A 24,281-nucleotide genomic window follows, 5' to 3' on the forward strand; every position below is an offset into this window, starting at 1 on the left:
TTTGTGGTATCTCAATAAAACATAAACCGATTTCGTTATTTTTTGAATCTGTTGTAGCGCAAAAGAAACAATAATATCTACGTTATTTATTTTTTACCATAATGATTATTTAACTGACTTGTTGCACACCCTCTTAAATTTTATATTTTATCTTACAAAAGTTATACGTTGTTTTTAATAATGACATTTTCTATAATTAAAAAATATCGAAAGCAGTTCATTTTTCATCGCCACCTTATAAATTTTTCCGAGCTGCGCGATTTGAGCTAATTCAATTTTCATAAAACATCGCCCTTTATAATAAAGAGTAGGTTTTATTTAATTAATTACTAATTGTTACTAATTATTAGTAATTGTTGAAGATTTACGTCTGGGGATATTTTCTTAAAAAAATGTGTTTTCTCTGCTTTACAGTTAGCTATCTTATATGTTTTGTTTATTATTACTGGTTTCTGGTGTAAAAAAAAAACAGATTATACATATCAATATATTGAATATATTTTTAAATAGTTTTGATTGACAATGTTTTGAATATATTAATACATTAAAAAACAAATTTTACAGAAAAAACTTTTTTAAGTATATACAATTATAGTTTTAAAATTCTAGAGGATATCATGTGGCCTCAATTGTAAGTCGTGACCTAACCTTAGTATCATATTGATATCTGAGAACTTATTGTGCATTCAACTAGCAAAAAATTCAATTTAAAACAATATGTCCTTACAGCAGACTACTTGACATTGTCTATTGTTCCTTGGAGCAGCTGAACTTGAGTGACATTGATGTATACTTAGAAATTGCATAGACGGGGTACTTAGTATACAAAAAATTCTTAGTTATTATAATAGTCATATTTTGCGATCATAATACAAGGTATTTGAAGAATTTATTGGGAACAAAGGGATGGTTTTTATGGTCATAATAACGTTATAATACTGATGCTTCAATTCAGAAATAGTTATTTTAAAATTATTATGGTTAAAAAAATTGCAAAAAAAATTGGGACAAAGTATTAGCGATACAAATATATTCTCTTAACTTTGAACATACGATTGCTGGTTATTAAATGCTATATAGCTATATCTCAGCAAGGTTCTTGAACTTCTAAGTGGAGCATAGAGCTTCAGTGAAAACGCGCCATCGGGTTCTATTTTGCTCTAAGGCCTTCACCTCATTCCAAGACTTTCCTTGGCCTGTTATCTCGTCCATGATGGATCTTCTCCAAGTTTGTACTGGGCGACCTCTTTTTCTTTTCCCTTGGGGATTCCACTCTTGGGCAGTCTTTGCGATGCTGGAACTATTTTTTCGGAGTGTGTGTCCGATCCAACCCCATTTTCTGGACTTAATTTCATTTTGTATCCTCTCTTCTTCGGTCAGGTGTAGCAGATCTTCGTTTCTGATGTTGTTAGACCAGAATATACGAACAATTCTTCGTAGACATTTGTTAACAAAGACCTGCAGTTTGTCTGTGAGGGTGTTTGTCACTTTCCAGGTTTCACATCCGTAGAGTAGAACAGACATGACATTTGATCGGAATATTCGGATCTTTGTCCTTGTAGTATACTCGCCAGATCTCCAAACAGGGTTGAGCGTGCTGAAAGCTTGTTGAGCTTTTCGTATCCTCATACGAATATCGTCTTCTGTAAATCCGTTTTCTGTTATGACACTTCCAAGATACGTAAAGTTTTCCACATTTTCCACAGTTTTACTAATATTGATTTTCAAACCTATTTTATTGGCTTCAGTGAAAAGTGTTTCCAATTGGTAAGCCAGATCTTGGAACCTTTGACCTAATAGGCCGATATCGTCCTCGTATTCTAGATCGCTTAGGCGTGTGGTTAACGTCCATTCTATCCCTCTTGTGTCGGAGTCTAGTTTGGAGAGAACATAGTCTATAGCTATGTTAAAAAGAAACGGAGAAAGCACACATACCTGTATAACTCCAGTAAGTACGTCGAATTTGTCACTGTTGTCCCATTGTGTGTCACGCTGCATTTCGCATCAGTATATAGTGACTTTATAATAGAAATTATTTTTTGCGGGATGTTTCTTAGATCTAAAATTTTCCGTACAGCAGCGTGAGACAAGCTATCAAAGGCACGTTCAAAATCAACAAAAACCATGTATAGGGGTGTGTTCCATTCAACCGATTGTTCCATTATTACCCTCACAGTATTAATGTGGTCTATACAGGAGGATTCTGGTCTAAAGCCTGCTTGATTAGCTCAAAACTCAACCTTGTTTGTTATTCTTTTCAGTATCATGGTCGTGAAAATTTTATTTATGACAGTAAGCAAGGTTATTCCTCTCCAATTTTTGCACAGTGTGAGGTTGCCTTTTTTTGGAAGCTTGATAATGTTACCTTTTTTCCAGCCCGCTGGAATGTGGTTTGTTTCCCACACCTCTCGGATTATGGGGAGCAAAAGTTCAGCAGTTAGATGCGGATCTGCTTTAAGTATTTCAGCAGCAATGTTATCGATTACCGGTGACTTGTTGTTTCTCAGAGATTTGATAGCTGCTATTACCTCCGTTTTGGAAGAGGCCTCGCAAGAAATATGCAAGTCTATATTCTGCGGGTTTTCGACAATTTCGTCTGCGTTATCTCTGGGAATACCTAGCATCTCCTGAAAATGCTCTTCATCTCTCTACTTGGTCATCTGTTGTAGTAAGTAATTCGCCTGTCTTGGATCTTACAATGTTCGAACAGTTGGACCCTTTTTGTGTTAGTCGTCTAGTAATTTGGTAAAGCTCCCTAGTTCTGTTGTGTTGTGCAGCTGTTTCTGCTTGTTTTGCCAGTTCTTCAGCCCACCTTCTTTTGTCTCTTCTTGCTTTTCTTTTAACTGATTTATTTATTGTTTGATATTCCTGTTGTCGGTGTGCTCTTCTTTCTACAGTTCTTGCTTGCAGGATATCCTTTTTTCGTTGTTTTCTTTCCTCTATAAGATTCCATGTTTCATCTGATATCCATTCCTTTCTATCTTTCTCTTTTTTACCCAGTTTGTCTTCAGCTATTTCTGTCAAAACATCTGCGAAATCTTCCCAGCTATTTATTTCACGTTCTCTTGTTTTGAGTTGACGTTCCTCTCTAAACATATGTCTTCCTGGGTTAGTGCTTGATAGACCTCATGCAATAGGTCTATAATTGCAGACATTAGATTTTTCACCACCCTTATGAAGAGAAATAATAATGGCTGTCTTTAGGCACTCTAGAAATATACCTTTTTCAAAGGAATCATTAATTAGTGAGACCAGGACTTCCAACATATTTTTTTGGATAGTCCAAATTCATAAAGAATGAATTCTAGACCTTTTTTGAATTGGGAGATATGAATATGATCTTGTTGTGGTAAAATAGTTGATGTTATATTTTTACTCATATTAGCGAATTATTAGCGAAGCGAAAATGTTTAAGCTGTGTTAGTTTTATTTTAAAGATCGTTTATTATGGACCAAGTTTCTTTTGCAACATTGTTAGATCTTCCTAGACGATTTTAATAGTACATTTTTTTAGCTGTTTTGATTCTAGGTAGGTTCCTTTGTACTTGTACTTCATATTCTTGGTTGATACGTGGATACCTTTGGTAGTCAAAGGATTGTGATGGTTTGGCTTACTTGTTATTAAAGGAAATGCCTTATTGAAAATATAGATATCTAAAAAATCACTGAAATTATAGTCTACGTCCACAGAAGGAAAGTGGTCAACGTAAAACTACCCCTCGACAGGATAGGTATGTGATAAGATTATCTAGTCGAAAAATGACTATAACTGCATGTGAAGTCTGTGGGCCTTAGAAAATATCCACACTGTGGGTGAGCAAACTTTAAGAAATATTACATGAAGCTGACTTACATGTCAGACGTCTATTGAGGGTTTCCATGTTACATCATGAAAATCGTGGACTCAGATTAAGGTAAGCAGGACAACAGTGCATTAGGGCGTACAAAAATGGAGTTCTTTATTATTCACAGATAATCTAGACCATTATTATGGCCTAAATTATCTGTGAACTAGTATTATACCAGGACAAATCTGGTCCATATTTCTATTGGTTATGTGTTTATATTTATTCATATCGATAACCAGAAAAACAGGGAAACCTGTTTATTTTGCTAGTATTTTTGTTGAAAGTAAACTAAATATTTATGAACTTTGTCCGCAAGTGGATATTTTCCAAAGTTGTCTCGTTCTAAAACGTGGTTAAAATAGCTTAATTCTTCAATACTCTTCCAGTTTAAATCATAATGTTTTTCTAAAGGTTCTTAAAGGCCATTTTTTCCCGTACCATAATACGTTTTATTTGTTTTGTTTTCTAGTAACAGGGCATTTACGGAAAATTGAAGGATGTTCATTGTTTTTGCAGTATATTAACATTTATTCATCTTCCAAATGATCCAGTTTTATTGCTATAGCGACGAATTCAACGATAGACTTTGTAATAGGTTTGTATTAAACAATAGGTCCTATTACACCTTGGAAACATTGAAAAATATTCTGAAACAAATGTGTAGTAATTAATTGTTTATCTTTAGTGGCCACACCAAGTTTAAATTTAGACTTCAATAAATAAACCCCTATAAAAGTATAAATAAAAGTTTCAGTGATGCAATTAACGATCATGACATTGGCCTACAGATGTGAATGTCTCGCTAATGAATGTTGATTCAATTTTAATGAATAATAAAAATGTGCAGTTAATTACAAGGATACAATACGGATGTTTGTTTCTTTAATTAGGTAATAAAACTTTAATCGAGATTTTATTCAATAAATGTGTTAACATACTTCTGACATGTACTTTAAGATAAAGGTAGTAAGTATATCGTTGTTATAGAATGAAGTTTTCGTTCAGGACGCATGCATGCATAAGTATACCTCTTCTAATACAGCAAATAATACAAGGTGTCCAGAAACTCTTCTGACAATCGAAGACCGCAGATTCCTCAGATAATTTTAAGCTAATCGATTTTTCTGGAAAACGGTGTATTCTACCCACTTAAAGTAAGAGTAAAAGTTATGCGTTAAAATAACTTTTGACCCACCTAAAACGGACGCCTGTGACCGGTACTCGAAATTCGCAATTGATGAAATCGATTCAACTCTGGATGATAATTAATCGTACCAGTTTTTGTTTTTCTAACTAGGAGCGTTCTGGAGGTATTAAAAAAAACTAATTATAAGGCGCTATCTTCAAAGAGCTCCCTAAGGAATCATTTTCGGACTAGGTGAATTAGGTTGGTTTGCCTTAAAATTGTCTGAGTAATCTTCGGTCTTAGTTTGTTAGGAGTGTTTTTGGACACCCTGTATATATCGCCATCATGTAAATGAGCAAATATGGGTTTTTAATACAATGACAACAAACTTTTGACAACATAAATTTGGATATCTTTGAACAAAAGTTATTGTCAGTCGGAATACCAATTGCTATATCATCTTTTTTAAAAACTTCATACTCAGAGAGATTGATTTACTTATAAATATCAGTGAGAAAACTTTATCTCATCGACTGTCCAATATAGGCCTAACAATACACTATCTCTATCTCTGGTCATTTCTTTTAACTCATGCATAGATATTTTGCATATGCCTATAATTGGATCGACCCATCGTGTTAGAGATCTTTCTCGTGATCTTCTACCTTCTACCTTTCCTTGGATAATAAGTCTTTCCATGTTTTCTGTGTCTGTTCTCATAACATGTCCAAAGTTTTTTAATTGTTGGAGATGAACTTTGCTGAATAGCCGTTTGCTGACTTTTAACTTATTTAAAATTAAAATATTTGTCCTGAACAGAACATTTCAGTGGCATCTATCCTTCTTTCCGCTTGTCGTAGGGTCCAAGATTCACATCCGTATGTTTGCAATATGTAAACCATACTCCTTTTCTATTTGGCCTTTCTTTGCTTTAGCGTTCTGTAGATTACAGTGAGACACTGATTTTTTTTCAAAACAAAAAGCAGATATTAAACTCAGTATTTAATATATGCCTCTATTGACTTGTAACATTATAAACGTCATAACGTCTTGACGATATAATAATCTATTAATTCCTTAACCTTCAGTTCCTTTTTTTACTATTTTTTCTTCAAAAAATAGTTGGCGCCCTCTCTCTTTCTGCCCGGTAGACTAAATATTCTGTTCTATGTTGACACAAGAGCTAATTCCATCATAGGCATATGTTTATATATGTTGTGCTATACGCTGTGCTCTATGGCATGTGTGCTATACGTCATTGTAGTCACTCCCCACTGTTTCAGTCAATTAGCTTTTCTAACGTGGTGGAAAAATTTTTTCTGTATGTAGTTGAAATTTATAAAAGAAGGAAATATGAAATAAGGTTTATTTTATGGTCTGCAAAAATCTCTTGGGTTTATGGAATTACTTATTAAATAACACGATGGATTAACCATATGCAACCAACTAAGACTGCAGCTGTCTTCAAGACCACTCAAGTATTATGTAGAACTAAATAACTGCTTAAAACTACAACGCTTTCCATCAACTTGAAATCTGCTCATTTAGTGACAATCCATCCAACCACCATCAGGAGCGATCAACAAGTTACCCTGCCAACCACATGTTGCCATAAGTATGAATTTTAAATTTGTTTATTGTAAAGCAATAAGCAGGGTTTGCTTTTGCAAAATATCATTATTTTGTTTATTTTATACTAAATAAATGTGATTAGTTAATTCATTGTTTTATTTGTTACCAACTGAATTTTCATTGTTTCGGAATCACACTTGAGAGACTGAGCTAGGCGAAGCATAGACGATAAGCTCCCATAGTTGATTGAGGTATTATTTTATAATAGTATTTCAATTTTCTTTGGTAGTCTTGTCGTTACAGATTTTTACAGACAAAATACAACTTAGTTGTTTTTTTCTTGAGTACTGAGATTCTTTTGCTGAGAGTATAACATAACTTATTATTGTAGACTTGTAGTATTGCATAACATAAGAAAGTAGACCGATACAACAGGAAACAAACAAATTCTTTATCTTAAAACTCGGGACAGACATAAGTTTTCCATATTGATCGCCAATCTCAATCAAGAAGGCACTTTTTACCCATATTATTTAATAATATTATTTTCGTGTTTAGGCTCCATTGGCTGTATATTTTTTACAAAAAAAGTACTATTATAACATTTATATAAAAATATAATTATGTATAGAATACATTTTCAATAACAAATTGGTATTACAAAAATAAATATAAGGCTATTCATCCTTTAATTCCTCTTCGGAGCTACTTTCATCGTCAGATCGAATGTCCACAGCAGAGCCCTCTTGAATAATTATTGTAATTACCTTAAAAATCATAACAGTCCAAATACAGTGTAGGAACAATAGAACCAGGAAAAGCCCGTTCCAAACGTAATATACAGAGGCTTGTGATAAAGCACCTCGGGAGTCCTCTAAACAAGCTCGTACATACCAACACGGTAGAATTATTAACCTGGTTATAATCCAAGAAATAGCAAAAAGTACAAAAAATATTTCAGGCCATTTAGGATATTTCAGATACTTAAGACACTTGGACAGTTCCATGATGATATCATTAACATCGTGCATAACAGGAGCCAAAGAACCTATTCGATGTAGTTTAAAAATCCAGATGATGGCAACCAACACAACGACTGTGATATGATGTATAAACATAATCCAAAAGTCTTTACGTCTCACATCTAGACACAGCTGACTTACGCACGCTGAGCTATAGTACACCATAGTAAAGCTTCCATAGAACCATAGATCAATGCTAACTGGATCGTTCCCGAAATCGGTCCAACTTGCATTAATATCCCATAACCAAGGCTTGTTCCATAAAACTGCCATTCCAAATATCCAGATAAAGGAATACCATAAGAGTTTTATACAGCTCTCCGTGAATCTTGTCAACTTACTGGGTCTGGAAGTCCTTCCTAATAGAGCGCTTGAATGAATAGGTTGGTCTAAAATAGATTTAATGGTTATATATACAAACAAATATACCAAAATAGCAATAAATTAGATAATAATAATTATGTGATGTATTCGACCGTTACTTAATGGAAATTCATTTTATATAACAATAAAACACTGAAAACTTTGTTTTTCAAAATTTGATAAAACTCAAAAACTTACATCGGTCAAACTGGTAGAACTTTTAACAAACGTATAGCAGAACATAAAAGGGATTTCAATAATAGAAAAACAGATTCTACATACGCACCTTCTAGATTATAACCAAATCAGCCCGGACACAAAGTAAATTTTAACCAAAATGGAGGGAAAGAGGATTTATCCACCTCAGAACCGGAAAATACGCCAAAGCGTAAGAATAATCCAAAGCAATTTAATGATAATGATGATATGTGACTATATTTGTTGAGACAAACTAGAAGAATTGTTATAAAAAAATTGTTATAGAAAAATTACATATTTTATTGACTTCCAATACGGAATTAGTTCTTAAAATACGAATAACCTGATCATAAATATTGTATTTTTCCTGAATTAATGATAAAACTGTCATTCTAGTTACTGTTATTCTTTTTATTAGCTACTGATAGATATTCTGCAAGGAAATTACACCAATTCATGCCAATATGAGTAGACCAATATGAGTGGGTGAATTAAAACGGTTATGGCATGTTGAAAACCAAATTGAAATGAAATATCGTGGTTATTGCAAGGTTAGAAAAGATATATCTGACAAGAATATTAAAATTTGTATGAACCAATAAAGAAATATATGGAAAAATGTGGTAAAGAAAGCTTACTGTGAGAACAGATAACAGCAAACAAAGACTACCTGTTATTGTATTATCATATTGCTGTACTCACCTGGTGGTATTCCTAAGTATACTCCCATTGGTCTTATTAAAAATGTCTCTGTAATATATCTAATTCCTAGCGCTAAAAGTGTTAATGGCAGTAGGGGAAGAAATTGTTTCGGACTATGGTATTGACGGTTTTCTTCACTCCATAGTATATAAAAGTTCTCCATATTGTTTGTTGTTTATGAGCAACAGCAACAAAGCTACAAAATGTGGAACAATAATTAATTACAATAGTTTTGAATTTTTTTTTAAACAGAAATTATGCATCTGGGCTACCACGAGGGTATAATATTTCGACACTAAATTAAAAATGAGGGTGATATAAACCAACTGAAGTTGATAGATATATACCGAATTTAATAACACTCCTTATTAGATATAAGCAACAAATTAGGAAATAAACTTCTTATTTAATGTATCGATTTCCATTGAGTTAAAAGATTTAAAGCCATTTTAAAAATGATTTTAAATTTTTCACTGACTAAATTCATCAATACATTTATTGAATTTTTTCTGTCACACAACATACCATTACAGAGTTATTGCCGCACCGGCAAAAATCATCACCGGATCTGATGACATCAGCAGCAGATGTCTGAAACAATTTCCACAGAAAAAAAACCAAATGAAGACTTTGGTGGAAAAATCCCTACGTGAAGCGGTTTATCTGGATGGCAGCCACTGGAGATAGCAAGCTTAGAGTGGCACTACGCCCTCATAAGGACTCAAGAAATGCAGAGGATGGATGTAGAGAAAAGTAGCACTAGGAATGAAGTTGGTAAAATTACTGAGAGTGAAGTGAAAAATAATGAATAAAGATGAACATGTAAAAAAGATTTTGGAGAAATTTGGAGGTTATTTGAAAGCTTTAATTAAGTGATAAGAAAGATGTCTATTATAATGAAATTCTAAGTAATGTAAAAATATATTAAGCGAAAGGTCTTCATCCTAAATTCTAGCAAATAATGTATATTCTAATGAAAAAGAAAACAAAAATATGTTACTTACTGTTTAAAGATATATTCAATCAGTGTGCCACACTACACTTCCTACATTTTTACGTTGGTTTTGATAATTTCCTGCAAGGTGCGCTACAACAAGTGCAGCGTTGAAATGAATTTATAAAATATGTATCAACAAATGCATATGCATCTTGACATACATTTTTAAGTATATCTAAAAATATTTTTCACAATACAAATCGAAAAGTTTATGACATATTATAAACACAATAAATATATAACACCAATAACTTTATTATTACCATTAAACACGAACAACTGCAATTGTTTTAGCAATAAATATTTTTAACAACGATATACTAGACATGGTAATTATTGTTCTAAAACTGTGTCCTTGTGGCATTTTAGATTTTTATCAATTATCTCGTTAAGAATAAATTAAAATTTTATTATGAAACTGATAATTGTTTTAACGTTTCAGCTTCACGTTTGGAAGCCGATTTGTGTTATCGTTAAATCCTTTTAACTTGTTGACTTAAAGAATATCTTAATTCAACCAAGCAAAGGGTTGTCCACTGCAGGTTTTAATTTTTCCCATGGTAGCAGGTGTGCAATCTAGGATATATCTATCAGATCTTTGATATGAGCTAGGAGCTATGAGTAGACGAGGCGCACTTGCGGTAATATGCAGATGGATAAGGGCATCCCTGGAGAATAGGACAGTAATGTCCACTCTGGGTAAAGCAACCATCAAAGCAAAACCAAAAAAAAGTAGGTGCAAGCTGTCCAGGAAGGAGGAGTTCTGTCCTCTCTACTTTGAGCAATCTTGGTAGATGATCTCCTCAGAAATCTGTTCACAGAAGGCTTTTATTATCTAGAATATGCTGACGATATAGCAATCGTTGTCAGAGGCAGGTTTGCTCAGATGGTGTTTGAGAGAATTCAAGCAGCCCTAAATATAGTTGACAAACTGGCTGGTGTAAACAAACATTGACTGATAGTCAATACTCAGAAAAACACAAATCGCCAACTTTATCAATCAAACAGCACTACAAGGCCTAAAACCACTGGTGCTAGGAGGAACAGAGATTTCATTTGCCAAAGAAACAAAATACCTTGGGGTGTATTTTGATCATAGGCTAACATGAAACACTCAGATTCTGAAAACCACATAGAAAGATAATATGTCCCTGGGCAGATGTAGAAGAATGTCCGGTAAGAATTGGAGACTTAACCCCAATATATTCAGTTAATTTGCTTTTTATAGAACAAAAACTAACATTCTTATTGAACATAAAATATAGAAAATTAAATCATTTACTTTTCAAGGGATTGGAATTATTATTTTTAAGGCTATGGCTCCACGAGCGACAGATTGTCGCTAGCAGTAGCAGTAAAATTACGGCGGCAGTAAAGCAGTAAAATCATGGCTCCACGAGCGACAGTTTACAGCGCGCATATCGCCGCGTTTTGATCTTGTAGTGGCTCCATGAGCGTTAATATGATGCAGCTACAATCAGTGGTATCCTGTCCGTTTATATAATGTCCGTGTATGTAACAGATAAAATAAATAAGTAAAATAAATTCACACCGATAATACAATAATATAGTATGGATAATCTATCTTTTCAACACAAAGTTGCTTTAATATTGGCATTGTTCCGTTGACGTAGGGTTAAAAAACAACGGAAATGGTGGATTCACCCTGTTCTAGTGTCTAAACAGACGGAAAATTTTTTCTGTTACACAACAAATTAAAAGAATATCCTGACAAGTTTTTTGAATATTACAGGATGTCAGTGTCTTCTTTTAATTTTTTGATTATGTGAAATAGAAGATGTCATACGAAAACAGGATACGTCAATGATGCCTGCGTGATAGCCTAAGCCCAGAAGAAAAATTAGCAATTACCTACCTTAAAGTAAGATTTCAAATTACATATTTTATAATCCTATACATGTATCTACCTAAAAATAAAATAAAAAACAAAATATTTAACTATTTAACTTTCATTAGAATAAAAAGGGGCCGCCACTACTTCTTACCTCTGCGTATTCTGTAATTAGCTACTGAATTATCAAGTAGATCGACGGCTCCCATATGTCGATTATATTCATTTATCATATTGGGTTGATGTAATGAATCTTCTTTTTCCACTATCTAACTTGCTTTTTTATGTTACAATAATTTAAAAAATTCTGATGCGACATAAAATCTGCTTTGTTGCATTCTTATATTGATATGATATGAATCACACCAAGCTATCGAAAACGAAACATTAGTACTGAAGGATAATAAAATTTTACTATAAACAGTAATTATTCAAATTTAATTTATATGACATGATTAGACAACCACTTATATAGAAATGAATCACCAGTTTGAAGAAGGAAATCCAAAAAATAGATTTTCAGGAAATCAATAAAAACTGTTTATTCTTTCTATTCAACTTTTTCTTGTTTAATGATGGCATCTATTATAAAGTACAGTTTGATACGGATAATTGAGATTGAAAAAAAATCATCCATTGATTTTTGTTATTTAGAATACCGATAAAGAACATATTGGATTTATTTCTTTCTTAGAACTTATAATTTTTTGTTATGATTTGGGACACAAAATTGTATGAAAAAACTGTAAAGTAATTTATAAAAACAAAGAAACAACTTAACAAATACAGAGAAATAAACAAACAAGAACAAAAATATCCTATTAAATGGCAATTACCGCTACAAGCGACAAATTACTGCTAGTGGAGCCACAAACGCGCTGCAAATTACTGCTAAAAAATAGGTAGGGATCTATTCGAACGCGACACGACCTTGACGACGCGTCTCGGTCTCGAAACGAATCGACAATCTACAGCGCGTGGAGCCACTCAGTATCACTGCTGTTGTTTTCATTTATCTAGCTACATTTTACTGCTACTGCTAGCGACAATCTGTCGCTCGTGGAGCCATAGCCTTAAAGCCACTGTTTGAGGCCCACTAATCATCGCTTAATTAGTTATCGGTCTTCATACATGGATTGTAGTTTATCAAAGTATCGTACGCAATCCGTTGTCGTTGATTTAATTGTAGAAAATGTGTATGAACTTACCAATACATTGGTGGCAAAAGATATACATTTAATGGTTAAGTGCATTATGTATTGAGAGAAAAATAATTCTTAGTAAAACATCACAAATGAAAAAACACAAATTTGGCTTCAATTACCAGTTTATATTTCTGAGAATTACTTCTAATAAAGTGAATCTTAAAGTGGGTAGTAGAAATAACAATTCATTATTTGAATCTTAAAGTTTTTAGATATAATTTTATAACAACTGTTCTTAAACTTAATATGCCGAGTTAAGATAAATATATTGCACTTTTTTGTTAAGTCTTATTGTTTCTTTTTGTTTGAGCGCCAAACTGCAATTTATTCATTGTCCTATAAAATTACTTTGTATTTTTAGTTGAAACAATGAAATAATTTTAATTAAAATCAGAAAAGATTAAAAACACATTATTTATTCCTTTTTTCGTTCATCTTTGATATCATCTTCATCGTCAGATCTATCATCTTGCGCAACTCCTGTTCGAATGGTTCTTATGGCTGCTCTTAAAATCATATATGTCCATATGGTATGCAGACATAGCAAAACTAAATTGATTCCATTCCAATAGTAATACAAAGAGATTTTTCTTAACACACCATGCCGATCTTCGATACCAGACCGCAAAATCCAAGTCGGAAAGAGATACATTCTAGTCACTATCCATGACACTACGAACAAAACAAATAAAACGTTTGTAATAACTCTAAATTTAAGATATTTTGTACATTTAGCAAGTTCTATGAAAATGTCAGCAAAATCGTGCAAAAATATTTGTAGAGTACCGATTGCGTAAAGACCATAATACCACACTACTGCTACTATGCCCATAACGCAAATATGGTGGATAAGCATTATGATAAAATCCTTACGCCTCACTCTTACGAAGTACAATGTACACGCTTCTAGGTAATAGGCCGTCAAGAAGATACCGTAGTACCAAACATCGAGAGCGATACTATTTCCAAAGTCTCTCCAGCACGATTCGATATCCCATAACCACGGTTTGTTCCAGTGCATTATTAGGCCATATGTCCATATAAAGATATACCATACAAATTTGTCTCCACTCTCACAAAATTTATCAAAGTTTGAGTATTTGTTCTGGCTTGATGACTTCTTTCTTTCATTCTCAATTAAGGTACGTTCATAACTTAATGATTTTGATGATTTTCGTCGATCATTTCCTAAAAGTAAGAAGTAAAAAAAATTAACTAGGTGTTAACAAGATAATAAAGCTTTTTTGGTGACAAATAATAGAATTTATGGTTTTTAGAATGCGGTACATTCTTCAGAATTAAAGGATTCATAATAGTCCAGGATATGACGGCTTTCTGCTTAGAATTCTTTTTATATGCAAGGATTTCCTTGAAATTTTGACAGTAGGTAGAAAATAGCCATCGAGTTAGAATCTATGGAGAAGCTATAAGCATATTAATGTGTGTATTAAAAACGGCGTCAGTAGGACTATGGCTAACGATCATATCAATATGGTGGTGGGATCAGGGCCTGAATCAATAAAATTAAAACTACTATGCAAATATGACTAGTTAATTACTTAATTTAGTCATAATCTAAAAATGTGCAATACATTTTTAATAAACTATGATTTATTTATCCCGCGGTAAACACTAAAAACAGAAAGATAAATTAATACAGTCAAATAACAAGTTGTATATGAAAGAGAAAATAATATAAATAATATTTTAACGGGTAAAATGAATATACGGTATAAAATAAAAGAAATACGATAGCTACAAATACACTGACACTTAAAAATGTGGTTCAATTAACAAAGTTAGAAAAGTTATTATTAAAAAAACAAAATTGAATATCTTCCGAATATCACAATGGAAATACTGTGTAAAAATAAAAATCATTATGTTGCAGTAGTTAGGAAAAGTAGGGTAGGCTAACAGAAGAAATTCAAATCCGTCGAGAAGTCCGGCAGGGATGCATCTTGTCGCCACTTTTATTTAATCTGTATAGTGAAGCTATTTGTGAACAAGCACTCGAGGAAGAAGATCTTGGTCTGATAATAAATGGTGAGACGATCAACAATATAAGGTATGCTGACGATACGGTTCTCCTAACGGGAACGCTAGTAGAACTACAACATCTCGTTTAAAGTCTCAATATATACTGTAACAGTTACGGCTTGAAAATTAATTTGAAAAAAACTAAATTTATGGTAATCACGAAATCAAAGAACATCAGAGCTAATCTTGTAATAGACAATACAACGATTGAGCGTGTGTCCTGTTATAAATATCTAGGTGCTTGGATCACAGACGATACTGATCAAACAAAAGAGATTAGATGTAGAATAGAAATCGCTAGATCAGTCTTTAATAGAATGCGCAAACTCTTTTGCAATCGTGATATCAATATAAAGTTCTTCTTCTTCTTCAAGTGCCCTGTCCGTTGCGAACGTTGGCTATTAACATGGCAATTCTGATCTTATTTGCGGCGCTTCTGAATAGTTCGACCGATGTGAGCCCGAACCACTTCCTCAGATTTTGGAGCCACGAGTGTCTTCTCCTGCCTGGCCCTCTCTTACTGTCTATTTTTCCCTGGACAATCAATTGCAGTAGACGGTACTTATCGTGTCTCAATATGTGGCCTAGATATTCAAGCTTTCTTTGTTTAATTGTATTCACGATTTCTTTCTCCTTTCCGATTCTTTGGATTACCTCTGTGTTGGTGACATGTTCGGTCCAGGATATACGAAGAATGCGTCGGTACACCCACATTTCGAATGCTTCTAGTTTTCTCGTGAGCGTCTCCGTCAGCGTCCAGGCCTCCACACCATACAGTAAGATCGGAAAAATGTAGCATTTAACTAGACGTAGTTTTAGGGGAAGAGACAAATCCCTGCTTATGAGGAGCTTTTTCATATTGCTAAATGCTGCTCTAGCTCGTTCTATTCTCGCCTTAATTTCTGTGGCCTGTTCCCATTTTGCATTTACGTTGGTGCCAAGGTACACATAAGATTCTACATGGTCAATTAGTATGTTACTTATCCGTAACTGTCGAGCAGGCTGTTGCTTCTTGCTTATCAGCATCCACTTTGTCTTCTTGAAGTTGAGGCTCAGGCCGTATTCCTCACTAACTGAATAAAGTCTTTCCATTACCTGCTGTAATTCGTCTATGGTACTGGCAAGGATCACCGTGTCGTCGGCATATCTTATATTGTTTGTTAACTCGCCGTTTATTTTTATGCCCTCATTTGCATTTTCCATACATTTATTAAATATTTCTTCGGAATAAATATTGAATAGGAGTGGGGATAATATACAACCCTGACGGACACCTCTTTTGATCTGCACACTTTTAGTGAGTTCGTTGCCAATTTTTGCTCTTGCTGTTTGACCCCAGTATAGGTTTGCCACAATTCGAATGTCCTTGTCGTCAATACCTGTCTTTCGCAGAATATCTATCAATTGTTCATGATTGACATTGTCAAATGCTTTTCTAAAATCCACAAAGCACAAATACACGTCCTTATCAACGTCTCTACACCGCTGTATAAGCACCTGGAGAGCGAAAATTGCTTCTCTAGTTCCAAGTGCTTTCCGAAAGCCAAACTGCGATCTATCAATATTTGACTCACATTTATCATATATTCTTCTATGAATGATCTTAGTGAACGCTTTAGTGACATGATTAATCAAGCTTATAAGCCGGTAGTCATCACAGATCTGGGCCTTTGGTTTCTTCGGGATTGTAATAAATGTTGACTGCAGCCAGTTCTCCGGGATTTTACCGCTATTATATATGTTGTTAAAAAGTTCAACTAGATTATCAAGGAACTGTTTGTCTGATTTACATAGGATCTTTAATATTTCGCAGGGTACATTGTCCGGACCTGCTGACTTATTGTTTTTTAGTGCTGCAATGGCATCTTCTATCTCCGATTTAAGGATTGAAGGTCCTGTTTCTCCTTCTCCATATAGGTGATCATCAGTCCTGTTAGATGCAAATAATTTTTCTATGTATGATTTCCATGTTTCTAAGATCGTTGATGGCTCCGAGATAAGATTTCCATCGCCATCTTTTATGCTGTTGGGTGACTTATTGAATTTCCTCTTGTTTGTCATTGATTTTATTTTTTTGTGCATATTGTAACTGTCGTATTTTCGTTCGTATTGTTCTATTTCCCTGCATTCGTTGGAAAACCATTTTTCTTTGGCTTCTCGAATTTTCGTTCTTATGATTTTGTGGATCTGCTGGTATTTTTCTTCATTTTTATTCTTGAATTTACGTCTTTCATCCATCATATCCATTATCTCATCAGACATCCATTCGTTCTTCTTTCGTCTGTCACGCTTTAATAGAGTCGCGCATGTTGTTTGGATTGCTTCCCTCGATTTATCCCATCTCTCTATTATGTCCGACGTGTTCTCGTTAATGTCGTTTATTTTCTTTCCTAGTTGTTCTCGTACTTTTATTTCGGTTTTTGGGTTAGTGAGTTTCTTAATATCAATTGTGTTTAAATTAGATCTTTTCTCGAGCCGTTTTACTCTCATGACCATTCTGCATACCAACAGATTGTGGTCCGTAGGAACATCGGCACCTGGGTACGTTTTTGATGATTTTATCATGTTTTTATATCTTGTTGGTACTGCTATATAATCTATCTGATTCCTTATGATGTTGTCAGGTGAGTCAGCGGGGGATTTCCATGTGTAAAGTCGACGTTTGGGGAGCTTGAAGAGTGTATTACTTAATAGCAGGTTATATTCCTGGCAGAAGCATATAAGTCTATCACCTCTATCGTTTCTCTCTCCTAGGCCGAAGTTACCCACGATCTCATTCACCTTGCCTCTGCCAACCTTTGCGTTAAAATCTCCCATCACTATTGTTACTTCATGTTTTTTTGTCATTTTCATCAGGCTTCCCAGTTGTTCATAGAATTCTTCGCTGGTTACCTCATCTTTATCTGCCGTTGGCGCGTATACCTGTAATATGTTAATATTCACCGGTGTTGCTTGAATTTGTAAAAGCATTATTCTATCTGAATGGGGAGTGAAAGATTTTACTGCCGAATTAATACGTGGGGCAACTATTATTGCGGTACCGTTTCTGTGATGTGTTGTGTCGTTTCCAGCGTAGTAAACTTTATATCCAAGTATATCGCATTGTCCAGAGTTTTGCCAGTGTGTTTCACTAATTCCCAATATATCAATTTTTAATCTTTTCATCTCTTTTACAATGTTATGAGTTTTGCCGCTCTCGTACATACTTCGTACATTCCAAGTTCCAATCCTTAGGTGTTGAGGACTTGCTTCCTTTTTTAGGCCGTAGGGATTTCGCTGGCTGACGACCAGGGAGGCCCTACTATTTGTTTGTGTGCATCCTCCCCTGCCGGGTCTTGGGATCCGATCACCATGATCAGTAATGTTTTTGTTATCGTAGTGTATTGCCATGATAACTATTCTAGGAAATTCTTATGGGGTGGTTTTCCGTTGCCTTCCCCATCGCAGTACCACAACCATTCAAACTGCTCCAGTCATGCTTGTGGTAGTCCAGTTTTAAGCCGATCCAGGATCATTTCCTTTGCGCCTTGAGCTGGTACTGATGATCGCTGCTGCCCTTCATCAGGGTATCACTCGGTAATCACTCGGTGAAATTTTCGCCATATCTGGCTACCCTAATATAAAGTTACGAATACGAATGCTGCGGTGTTATGTCTTTTCTACCCTGTTGTATGGAGTAGAGGCTTGGACACTAAAACAGTTGACCACAAAAAACATCGAAGCTTTCGAGATGTGGTGCTATAGGCGCATTCTCAGAATATCATGGATGGACCGCGTCACTAACACGCAAGTACTCCAAACTTTAGACAAAAGATGCGAAATTCTAAATGAGATAAAAACTAGAAAGATGGAATACTTGGGGCACATTGTGAGAGGTGAAAAGTACGAACTTTTAAGAAATATCATGCAGGGCAAAATTAAGGGCAAAAGAAGTGTGGGAAGAAGAAAAATATCGTGGCTTCGTAATCTACGTGAATGGTTCGGGTGTAGTTCGATTGAACTTTTTAGGCGCGCTGCTAACAAAGTCGCAGTGGCCATGATGATTTCCAATCTCCGCTAGGAGTGGCACGAGAAGAAGAAAAAGTTAGGAAATAAGAAATTTCAAGTAATTTAGGATGAAGATATTTGAGTATTCTCAAGAATAGCACGATCTGCCTTCCTTATAAGATTTTTTATGAATACTACTAATTTATTTTCTGAAGTACGAGCCATTATTTTGTTTACATATTTGTATACTAACCTCTGGAACGTTATTTCTAAAGATTTTTTACTAACATTGCTTCTGCTACTGCAACTACGTTGAGAACAAGAAACCATTATTATGCACTATCACAATATAATATTACAGTTTTTATAAAAGTATTATAAAACTAAAAACATTAGAAAAACAACAAACGTAAACAATCATACACCATCTGTCAAAACGATCATAACAATATGGCCAAAGTGAGATCGTGTTTAGTCACGTGATGCCCTCTTTAAAGATTCTAACTCGATGAAAATAGCTCAAAGATTAAAATCTACCCTATGCCAATATGTGATTTTCCTCTGGGACCAACCCAACTTGGGCGTGGGAAAGTTTATAAAAATACCGTGGTAGTCACTATAATAGTGAATTTAAGGACAATAATGTTGGTTACAGTTTATTTAAGACTGAAATAAAAAAAAGCATGTTTTTAAACCAAGGATGAGCAACACGCGGCCAGCGGTCCGCTTGCGACCCGTTATACATATTTATGCGGCCCCCAAAGCATTTCTAAAATTGAATTTATTTTATCTTGTTTCTTCCATCAATATATTGTTATAAAATATAAATACAACCGAATATAAAATAAAAACACATACACTAATATTATACATTAATTCTTCTTCTTCTTCTAATGGCGCTACAACCCTTTGTGAGTCTTGGCCTGCTTAACAATGTTCTTCCATTCTGCCCTGTCGGATACTTTCCTTCGCCACTGCCTGATGTTCATGGTTTTAAGATCCCTCTTTACGTCGTCTATCCATCTTTTACGGGGCCTTCCTCTTGTTCTGTTTCCTTGGGGCTTCCATCTCTGGACTACTTTTACAGCTCGATTATCTGGCATTCTTTCTAGGTGACCAAGTCAGTTTAGTCTTTGTGATTTTACAAATCTGACAATATCTGCGCTCTGCATTAGTTCATCCAGCTCGTGGTTCATTTTAATTCTCCACGAACTATCGCTGCATTGGGTTGGTCCAAATATCTTCCTTAGTATTTTGCGCTCAAATATTCTCAGTTGATTTTCATCAGTGGTTGAGAGGGTCCACGTTTCACATCCATATGTGACCACTGGTCTAATTACTGTTTTGTAGATTCTCAGCTTAGACTCACGATTCAGTAACTTACTTTTCATTAAGTCTTTGTATGCATAAAAGCACTTATTACCGCTAAGAATCCGTGCTTGTATTTCTTGATTGATGTTGTTGTTGTCATTTATTATTGAGCCTAGGTAGGGAAAAGTGGAGGCATATTTGTATGTATGGTTGTCTACCTTCAGATTCTCATGTTCATTCGATTTTGTGCACTCCATATATTTTGTTTTGCTTTCATTTATATATAGACCAAACGTAGCAGCTTCTCGTTTCAGTTCTATAACTTTTTCTCTCAATACCCTTTTGTTGCGGCTTATTATGGCAACATCATCCGCATATGCGCATATTTGCATAGATCTTGTATTAATACAGCCGTTTACATCCAGTTTTCTAACAACAGCTTCTAAAGTTAGATTAAAAAGTGTTGTTGATAAGGCATCCCCTTGTCTAACTCCATTTTCAATCTCAAAGGCCTGCGTCATATCTCCATCTATTCTCACCATAGCTTTGGAACCCTCCAGAGTCATTCGTATAAGTTTAACCAACTTATTGGGTATCCCTAACATAGATAGTTGCTTTAACATCTTTTGTCGATCTACTCCATCAAACGCCTGTTTGAAATCGATATACAAGTTGTAAATAGGTATGTTATATTCAACACATTTTTCATGTATACCTCTTAACATATGTATTTGGTCTATAGTTACCTCTTTGGTCTGAAGCCACATTGGTATTCACCAATAATCTCCTCCGAAAACGATTCCAGGCGGCTATATATAATTCCTGATAATATCTTGTAGATGACATTTAAAACTGTTATGCCCCTATAATTTTTGCAGAGTCGTTTGTCTCCCCCTTTGTACATAGGAAGTATGATTCCCACTTTCCAATCTTCTGGGATGACTTCTAGTGTCCATATGCGGTCGATTAGTTTATGGATACGCCTCCATAGCGCATGTCCACCATTCTTTATCAGTTCTGCAGATAAGCAGAGCATTTCTAAAATTGAATTTATTTTATCTTCTTTCTTCCATCAGTATATTGTTATAAAATATAAATACAACCGAATATAAAATAAAAACACATACACTAATATTATACATTAATTATATTATAAACATATATTACTAAATTAAAAATTACTAGTCTACGTCTAAATGGGACGACTTAATTGTACGACAGTTCATTCAATTACATGAAACCAACCTTAACTTGACAATACTTATCAGAAAAATCAAATGCAATCACAACATGCAATGATCACAGTAAAATTCCCCTGTTAGTGATTCCATGGTAAATCAAGAGGAAAAACCCTCGATATGTTATTGGCTTAGATACTAATAGTGGTTTAGTGATTTCCTCATTTAATATGGAATCTTACTGCATGCTGCCGAGTAATTTGCGACGCAATTGGTCTCATTTAGAATAATTAGAGTCGCTTCTTTGATTTTTTTGGTTTTACTATCTGTTTCGCTTAGAACTATACTTATATCGTTCCATTGAACTTTATGTTTATTTTTTCATGCGTGTTTATATATTTGAGATTAATCTAATTCTTTATTTTTAATCCAAGATTGATATTCACTTATTCTAACATTTAATAGTCTCGATGTTTCACCTAAATAAAAATGATCGAATTCACAAGGTATTTTATAAATACAATTCTTTGTTCTTGTTTATTCCAAACAACAGAAGTTGTTTTGTTTCATTCGGTTGATTCGAGCTAATTACGTTTAATTTTGGATTAGATGGATGAGTAAAAGCAAAGTTAAGAAAAGGAATAATAGAAAGAAAATAACAATACCACACATAAAAGGATTATCAGAAACATTTTAAAATTATAGGATAAATTTAACATTTCAACAACATTCAAAACAACAATTACATTGAGATCTATTTTATTTAAAACTAACTCCGTAATAAATATGAAAGGACAAAAAATTGTATTTATAAAGTACCTTGTGAATGCGATCATTTTTATTTAGGTGAAACATTAAGATTATTAAATATTAGAATAAGTGAACATCAATCTTATATTAAAAATAGAGAATTTGATTGATCTTAAATATGTAAACACGCATGGAAAAATCAACATTGGGTTCAATGGAACAATTCAAGTATAGTCCTAAAATAAACAGATGGTACAAAGGGAAAAATCAAATAAGCGGCTCTAATTTTATTGAGCAGAATGCAGTAGGATCTGGCTAGTCAGATTAAAATAGCAAATCAATAAAAAGAAAATATCAGTATTATTAACTGTCATCATTGCATGTGGTTGTCTTTTTAAAGACAAATTACATGCTATGATTTTTCTGACGCTTATCCTTAAGTTAAAGTTAATTTCATGTAACCGAATAAAGTATCTTACAAATAAGTCGTCGCAGGAACGCACCTCAGCAATATTGGCAATAACATTTTAAAGTCGTCTACTTTAAAATAGATAACATATATCTGTATTCTTTCTGGGTAGAAAATTTTCATGTTGTGACTGGCTGTATGGCACTTGCCTATGCCATTAAAAAAAAAAAAATTGTCAATATGAATAAGTCATATAAAATTAAATTAGAAGAATTTTTCACGAAGTAACAAAAATCAAAATTTATTTAATTTATTTTTTGTATTTGCAAACAATTTCCAAAGGAGAAATCAAAACGTCAAAAATAAATTTATTTTAAATTTAAATTGTGATCAATAAAAAGATTTACTGTGTACCATCAAAATCGAAACTTGTGGCAAAAAGTACAGGAAGAAGAAAGTTGTCTCGAATGCGAAATTTAACAGAGTGGTTTGGCTGCAACTCCAATCAGCTTTTCTGTACAGCTGAATCTAAAGATTCAAATAGCAGATAGCCAAACTTCAAAATTAAGACGACACGTGAAGAAAATATAGTTCTTTATACTGTTTCACAAATAAGTAGCAGAGAAAATAATCATATTCCAATGTTATCTAAGGTTGTGATGTAACTTTATCTTTACCGTCCATTACTTTTGTTTTTTAAATCAAATACGTATCTTGAATAGGAGAATGAATGCGTGAATGAACGAGATAGTATATTACTAAGCCAATATGATAGTATACTAACATTTATGGGGACAATACCACTTTACCTTTAATTTCATTAATTTATTTTATATATATCTTACCTTTGTTTAGTCCAAAGTGTATGGCTATTTTTTTGACAACAAACTCACTTATAACGAATTTTACAAGCAAAAAAGGAATTGCAACTGCAACAGAAAGAACGATTGGATGATATTTATTGGATTGTTGATCTTCTATCTGTAAATGGTTTGGCTCCATACTTAATTTAAACCAAGCTGCTGTTCCGGTAAAGACATCTGTATATATATAATGGTAATATTAGTTTCAAATGAAAAGCAGTAGACTAGAACGCTACTACTAATTTGAAATTATAATATTTTTGATAATCACTGAAACTAACCTTATCTGTGAAAATAAACTAGAAAGACACGTACTGCCAAATATTACTTATACTTTTAAAACTCTAAACAACGTATAGACAATAATGGTTTTGTTAACGACGATTTTTTGCTATCTAACAAAGATACAACTACTATATTATTTATCTATGGATACAACTACAGCCTGTTACTCGAAATGCTATGAGGTCAAGAAATGACGGATTGTCAGTGTCAAAATATCTATGACAAAATAGCCTCCACATAACAGCTGTAGTGGGCAGCATCGAGCTGAATAAAACAAATAGTCCGGGATATGACGGTAAAAATAGTACAAAACCTCTGAATTTTTTTAAATGCATGAATTTGCTTGCAATTTTGACTGTAAATAGGAAATGGTTCAAACATCAAAATCTACCCTATGCCAATATGTGCTTTTCCTTTGGGAAAATCACCACCCCAACTCGAGGGTGGAAAAAGTTTATAAAAAAAAACTATGATAGTCGCTAAATAATAGTGAATTTTAAGACAAAAATTTTCTTTAAAGTTATTTCGAAAAGTCAATATTTTTGGAGTTATACGTGGCTGAATGTTCACAAA

At 33.8% G+C, this 24,281-nt stretch overlaps 3 protein-coding genes across 8 annotated transcripts in view; 1 reads left to right on the forward strand and 2 right to left on the reverse strand.

Annotated features, from left to right (window-relative positions):
• Positions 1-24,281, forward strand: part of LOC140435189 (uncharacterized) — a 1,123,409-nt gene that overhangs the window by 160,515 nt on the left and 938,613 nt on the right. The gene's annotated exons all lie outside the window — the stretch shown is intronic.
• On the reverse strand, positions 494-9,994 carry LOC140435186 (ceramide synthase 5-like). Its single transcript, XM_072523961.1, has 3 exons — positions 9,836-9,994; positions 8,832-9,027; positions 494-7,957 (listed from the first exon to the last, which is right to left on the reverse strand). Exons 2-3 carry the CDS (start codon positions 8,992-8,994, stop codon positions 7,224-7,226), a joined length of 897 nt encoding a protein of 298 aa, XP_072380062.1. The 5' UTR covers positions 8,995-9,027; positions 9,836-9,994; the 3' UTR covers positions 494-7,223.
• On the reverse strand, positions 12,776-23,881 carry LOC140433553 (ceramide synthase 5-like). 3 transcript variants are annotated; one of them, XM_072521536.1, is made up of 3 exons: positions 23,406-23,881; positions 13,759-14,073; positions 12,776-13,557 (listed from the first exon to the last, which is right to left on the reverse strand). In XM_072521536.1, the coding sequence occupies exons 1-3, from the start codon at positions 23,560-23,562 to the stop codon at positions 13,301-13,303; spliced, it is 729 nt and encodes a 242-aa protein (XP_072377637.1). In that variant the 5' UTR covers positions 23,563-23,881; the 3' UTR covers positions 12,776-13,300. The 3 variants fall into 3 exon arrangements, with proteins under 3 accessions (XP_072377637.1, XP_072377635.1, XP_072377636.1); XM_072521535.1 differs by having other exon boundaries at positions 12,789-14,073; positions 23,406-23,600; positions 23,705-23,881; XM_072521534.1 differs by having other exon boundaries at positions 12,788-14,073.

This window comes from Diabrotica undecimpunctata, chromosome 2 (genome assembly GCF_040954645.1).
Source record: "Diabrotica undecimpunctata isolate CICGRU chromosome 2, icDiaUnde3, whole genome shotgun sequence".
Taxonomy (NCBI): Eukaryota; Metazoa; Arthropoda; class Insecta; order Coleoptera; family Chrysomelidae; genus Diabrotica; species Diabrotica undecimpunctata.